The sequence below is a fragment of the Corvus moneduloides genome, chromosome 11, assembly GCF_009650955.1.
Source record: "Corvus moneduloides isolate bCorMon1 chromosome 11, bCorMon1.pri, whole genome shotgun sequence".
NCBI classification, from domain to species: Eukaryota; Metazoa; Chordata; class Aves; order Passeriformes; family Corvidae; genus Corvus; species Corvus moneduloides.
Genome location: NC_045486.1, coordinates 19,458,867 through 19,465,407, shown reverse-complemented (window position 1 = coordinate 19,465,407; position 6,541 = coordinate 19,458,867). Strand labels below are relative to the sequence as shown.

The window sequence follows — 6,541 nt, the reverse complement described above, 5'->3', positions numbered from 1 at the left end:
TGCTCAGCCATAATCTCTGAAAAAACTCAAATGAACCAAAAAAGGAAAAGAGATTCGCTCTTTTTGAACTCCTGCAACGTTCTGCGTGACCACACCCAAACCCAGCAAAGTCAGAGAACAAATTTCTCATTTCAGTGAAGCATTTCCCTACAAGTTTTGACTGAATCAATGACCCACCACCCCCTAAAGCAGTTTTTAACCGTGTAACAGAGCCTTCTCTGAGCTTCAGGGGAGCCTAACCATGATACAAATGTATTTTGGTCTTTCCCGGGCAAAAATCAGTCCAACCACTTTGTTTCCAAGGTATGAAAGGATGACATCTTTACAGGGAGTAACAATTCCATGGATACATCCAGAACAACTGCACCCTAAATCCATGTGGTAGAGGCAGCAGGTTTAGGTCCTTACCCACTCCTGCCCACCTTTAAATGTGAAATTTAATTCCCAAGAGCAGAAAATGCTCAATCTTAACAAATTCCAACTAAAGTGCCCCAAATCTGAGAGAGACGAACAAAGACATTCAGAAATGCTGCTTGGACATGGCCATTGACAAGCCAAATAAAACCTGGCACAAACAAACCACCCAAATTGGCTTAAGCAGCATATTTTATATGTAAGCCATATTCAGAAACTTAAAAAAAACCCCAAACAAAACCCAAAAGAAAGAGAGCAGGTTTAAACATAAGCACATTGCTCCAGTTATTTACACAATAAAAATGAAAACATGGCGAGTTGTGTCCATAAGAGACTGCTTTGAAAGTGGAGTTATTCACGGCAAAACGTGGGTTCTGTTTGTTTGTCTTTGCAGCAGCCAGGAGGGGTAAGCAATCATTAACTTGTCCAAGCAGAGATAAAAGGCAGGGCTGCAGTGCAGAGCAGGGCATCCTCCTCCTCCTCCTCAGCCACCTGATTTCAAACTGTTTCATCATCACTCATGTCCCAGATCTGCAACAAATAAAGGAATTTTAGTTTGTGGAGTTGAAATATGCCCTTAATACACTCCTATAAATTCACATTGCTGTTTAAAAGGAATAATAAATAGCATTTTATGAACTGTTGACTAGCACCAATGGAGCTTTACAGAAAATTCAGTGGTTTTCTCCTCTGTTAACAACCTACGCATCAATAATTATTTGTCATCTTAGGGATACTTTTAACATCTACTTTTCAGCATTTGTCACTTTGGCTATTTGCTATTTATTATCATTTACAGGAAGGCTCAGATGAAACCCCAGACATTCTGGGCTGGTTTGCTGACTCACTGGCACACACTTCATGTGAGTAATAACTTCTAATAAACAGCTTATTTTACTAAACTGCAGAAAAATTATTCTAGACATTCATTCAAGAACTAATTGGTCACTTTACACTCAAATATTGGATGTCATAAACAGCAGCTTAAGGACAAGAAGTTATATGGAAATTTGTACTTTTCTAGTGCTTAAAAAAGAAATAAAGCTACACCATTTTTTCCTGCAGTACAACACAATTGTACTTTTACTTTTTGGCTTGCCCTTAGCCAGTAAGTGGTTACAGAGTGGGGGGAAAAGTGAATATTTTCACAGAATTTCAAGGTGTCCTTGTGAAAACACTGAGGTGGAGTAGCAGAAATTCAGACCAGGGATCTGCAGAGCTGTTTGTGGGAGGAGAGCACATTCCCAATATCCTCCAAGCTTTTTCTTCCAGAGAAACAGGGGTGCTCCTAAAGCACTTTTTCTGATATTTTAGAGGTTTAGCTCATGGCAAATACCCTCTTTTCCACCTGGCAGGGCTTAAGCTCAGGACTAACACGGGTACAGCTTTGAGCTGGATTTAAGAACATAGCAACACCAAGTTTATAATACATAAAACCACATCTCTGACTGGGAGCGTTTCTAACTTGCCCAAACTATCAGCAACACTTGTGGAGTGTTGCAGATGACACTTGACAAGTGGTTTGGATGGCAAGCACAAAAATGCCATTTCCAGAGCACATAGCCCCCAGAAATCCCTTGCTGGCCATGGCCTGACCAAAGGAGCTGCAGCACTTCTGTGTCCCTGGGGAAATGAAATTCAGTTCCTCTGTTCCAAAACACAACTCGTGTGTTGGCATGAGGTGGCCAGCTGAGTTATTCTCTCATTTTACATCCTGACCACTAAAATCTATCAAACCCCCCTCACAGCAGAGCATGAACAGTTATTTGGGCTGTAAATTCTTCAGGGCACAAAGCAGTGTTTTACATGCACACAGTGCCTGGGACAATGGGGCACTGTTCTCACTGCACTGGGTAGACAAATAAAAAATACAAATAACCCCTTTTCTAGCCAGCCAACAATGCCTATTGACCTATAGCTTTAATAAACCCCTACAGGAAAAAATGGACTATTTCTGGAATTTAAAAACATTCTGAAAAAAGCTCTTCACATCCAGCCTAGGGAAAGACATAAAATCAAACATTTCTCTGCAGTGCTACGAGCTGTGTAAAAGGAAAACTCTGAATGGCAAGATTTGCTCCATTCCTAGAAGCGTCACAAAATGGTGGTGTAAATCCTTATGGAAAATGCTGAAGGAACAGTTTGTTTACAAAAGGAAAAAAGAGTTTTCATCCTGCCCTAGATGAGCAGCTTGGAGCTTGCCAAGGCAAACACAAATGTCCAGCTCGCCAGTCAGGGTCAAGGATGTGGAAAATAAATACAAAAAACAAAATCTTTAAATAGAGTTTATGGTATGATTCAAGCCAGAGAAAAGCAGAAATCCCAAGTTCAGTCAGTCCCCCCAGCCCAGTTTCTGCAAACAAAGCCCACAGACTGCAGGCCTGACAAGGAAATTCTCTCCTATCTAAAGCAGCTCTTTTCTAGGAGCTCGTAATGAAAAGGAGGCTTTTTACAAAAAAATCTTCACAAAAATACTGAAAATGAGGTTGCCAGGTATTTAACCAATACTCAAACATCCTGGACTGAGGAGGATGATTTTTAAATGTTTGAAAAGTATTTTTCCCCCAGGAGAACAGAGAGTTTTGGAAGACAGTTTACACTTCATGCAATCTCAGAGCAGTCAGAACCATTACACCATAGAATGGACTTAAAGCTCATTTTATTCCAAACCCCTTCCGTGGGCAGGGGCACCTTCCACCAGTCCAGGTTGCTCCAACCCAAATCCAACCTTGGACACTTCCAAAATTCCAGCACAGGATTTTGAGTCCAATTTACAAAGGTTTATAAAGAACAAAGCAGTGGTATCTTAACAAAGTGCATGCAGAGGGAAGGGGAAAACACAAAACAAAAGGGGAAAATTCAATACAGAAGTTAACAATTGCAAATTACCTCAAAGAAAACAAGCTCCACGGGACTGTGCAAAGGAAGTTGTGTGAAATACTGACAGCTACGTTATCACAGGCTCCTGACTAACAGCAATAGATGTTTTCAAAAAAAGACATTTAAACTTTAATAGATGATGACTATGGAGATTACTTCAGAAGAGTGAACCTTTTAACAGAGGCAGTAACAAAATACAGAAAGCCTACAAAGACAGTGTGTAAAATCATTGTAAAAGAGTCTGACTTCCAAACCAAGCTGTGAATTTGGATTTTTTCACTTCTCCTCTGTCCTGCAGCACACCTGGGTGAGGCAAACCCAAACACAGCTACAGGCAACGACAGGAGAAGTCATAAAATGGGAAGATAATGAAGCAGCTGTCAACCCCACCCCAGCCTGCACAAATCTGAGCAGATTATCTGAATGCACCTGTTCCTTCAAATACCTGCTTTTATATTCAAACTTCTTTGGAGAGATTCTTAAACTTCACATGCAAATTACAGCTATTCAGCAGAAGAGGAGCATTCCCACACTTGTTTTCTTGCAAGTCCAACTACTATTTTTGTAAATAATAGGAAGAATGGGGGGGTAAGGGGGGAAGCCTACAAATTCCCACTGCTTGATTTTCCACAGCTCCAGACTGCACATTCAATAAATCCAGTGAAACAGAGAGTTTTGCATTTCCTCCCCACCACAGGAACACCTGGTACCTGCAAACTGAGCTTCCACAACAACAGCTCCAAAATCGGTGCTCACCTACCCAGGCAGTGGCTTTGCATCTTCTGATTAACATCTGTGATTCAAACAGATAACGACTGTTTATCTTATGAATAAACTTGCAAGAATAGAAATGTACCTTGAGGGGATTCTGAGAAGTTTCTTGCCTCCAAACTGCCAAACAAACAAACAACCCCCACATGTTGTTTTCCCGCACACAACTGAGATGAATTTACAGACACAGGGCGCAAAACACTCTGCTCAGGAGGACCTGGAGTCGATTTTTTATGCAAACCACAGGATTTACTGTGTTGTAAATGCTTCACATATGGTGAGGAGTAAAGAGTAAAATTCTAAAGGCTGAAAATGAAATGTTCCATCAATCAAACAGCACAGCTGAGGATCACATGAGAACACGGCTTCCCAGAGCAATTGTCAAACCTTAAGTCTATGATTTAGAAACAAGCAGGATTTTTAATGAAAAAAGAACACATTTCAAGCAACCTTTTGCTATTTTACAGCAATGAAATGTGAGTTTTTTGATGAGGTTAATCATGTTCTTGTTCTGTGCTCCAGCACAGAGACAATACACCAGAATTTTGGGCAGCCTAAATCACTTGACAGCGTGGATATCTGGCTAAACATCCCCACGTGTGTGGATATGTGGCTAAACGTGCTGGAAGTGACCAGAGCTGCATGAACACACCTGTGGGACCTGTTCCATCCCTGGCTGCATCTCAGCAACAGCAACAAAAATGAAACTGCACCTTGAAATTCATTAAATACCTGCAAGTTCCAACCTGCAGCTTTTGCAGCCTTTAAGGTACAGACCGAGGGGGATAATTACAAAGTTCAGCACCCTCCTTTCATCTCGGCTCCCTCTGCACAGTGAGCACTTCCCTTCCTCGCCCTCAAAGCAGGCACACTGCAAGCGTTTTCCATGCTCAACAATTCCCTCCCCATCCCCTTTCCCACAGGAAAGAAACCCCAAGTGAACACCCGACAGGAGCAGTGCTCTGCACTAAGGGGAGATCTTGCTTTGCTCAGAGCATTCCTCGCTGCCCAGGATCCAAGGGAATGCACTCCAGCAAGGATCCACTTGTGCTCCCAGTGCAAGACCTCATCCTACAGTAATTCTCCCAGTTTTCTTTTTCAAAACTACCTTCTAACTTCCTCTAATTAGACTGTATCCAAGATCAGCTCTGGCCATAATCTGAATAACTAACTATCAGATATTTCCTACTTCAGCTGACACACAAATGACAAACTTAAAGCTACAGAAATTAACCTAAAAAAAAAAAATCAAATCCAAGGCTTATAAAGCCTGCATTTCTTTCAAGCTGCTTTATTTAAGCAGCAGGTGGAGAAAAGGGTGGATAATTCCTCCAGATCCCTGCACACAGTGCCCTATCCCAGCTAGCTGACCTGGATGACAAATCCCTGGCATCTCTTGTACCTCCACAAATTCTGTTTTTCTGTGTCTGCCCCACAGCGTTCCCTTTACTTTCTTGCAATAAAATCAAATCCATCAACCTTGTACCTTTTTTATTTTTTTTTCTCAATGCTGGTGGCCCTGACTGCTGCTTGTTTTGCCCTTACAGCCTTTCCAAAATTCGGTATTTTCAGCCCACAGCCTGAAAGGTCAGGGTGATGGGGCACTCTCATTTTAATCTCACCAAACAGCAACTCTTCTACAAGTTCCTCTTGTATGAAATTTTTTAAATAGATGTACAATACCTAGAAGGACAGAATGGTTTGGGTTGGAAGGCACCTTAAAGCCTAAATATCTCGTGGAACTGGTATCTGACGGGCTTTGAAAGCTATTTTTAAGACCAAAACAGAGAAAGGCAAGTAAACAGCACAGAAGGTATTTGTTTACAAATAAACTTTTAGCTAGAAAGTCTTTTTAATATCTCCAGCTCCAAGCAGATCTACAAACAGTAGCACCAAGCAGTAATTAGTCCCTGCTGGGCTTATAGCACTTTTCCCAGGTATTCATCAGAAGATGATATGAAAACACTCACAAAAAGGATTTATTTTGGTCATGACTAACCATTAACGAAACAATACAAAAAAAGAAGCAAACCAAAAATGCACACCAGGGTTTTTCTGGTATAAAAATGCCTCAGACAGATTTCCTTCCATTGTTCCTTGTTTTATGGGGGGGGGAAAAAGTCCCAAAGCACCGAAGCAGCAAACACAAACCCAATTTCTCTCCTGTCTAGAAGTGCTTGGAGCTGAAAAGAGAATTTTTCAGGGCATAGCACCGGAGCTGTTGCAGTGATGGCATCTAAGCAGAGACTTTCTACCACTCTGCCTTTTCTTCAGGCTCCTAAAAACTGCGAACAAGTGTGAAAACAAATAAACACATCCCCCAGCATGCTTGATGATTGCCATTATTCTGTTTTGTGTGGGATTTTCAACTTCATTTTGCTACCACCGACAGGCAGCCATCCAAGGAGAACGTGTGTTTGAAGGAAGCCACAATTAATGTAAATTCTGTCATAGGAATGGTTAGATCTGATATAAA

The 6,541-nt window shown here is 41.4% G+C and overlaps 1 protein-coding gene across 5 annotated transcripts in view; it reads right to left on the bottom strand.

The window, feature by feature from the left end:
• Window positions 1-31: 31 nt before the first annotated feature.
• ATG7 (autophagy related 7) overlaps window positions 32-6,541 on the bottom strand; it is a 76,694-nt gene continuing 70,184 nt past the window's right edge. For 4 of the 5 annotated variants that reach the window (XM_032121147.1, XM_032121145.1, XM_032121146.1 and 1 more), the window contains one exon: window positions 3,310-4,087. In XM_032121147.1, the coding sequence (XP_031977038.1) occupies window positions 3,851-4,087 (237 nt within the window). In that variant the 3' untranslated portion in view covers window positions 3,310-3,850. Of the gene's footprint in view, window positions 946-3,309; window positions 4,088-6,541 lie in introns of those variants that run through there. The other variant, XM_032121150.1, reaches the window with a different exon arrangement.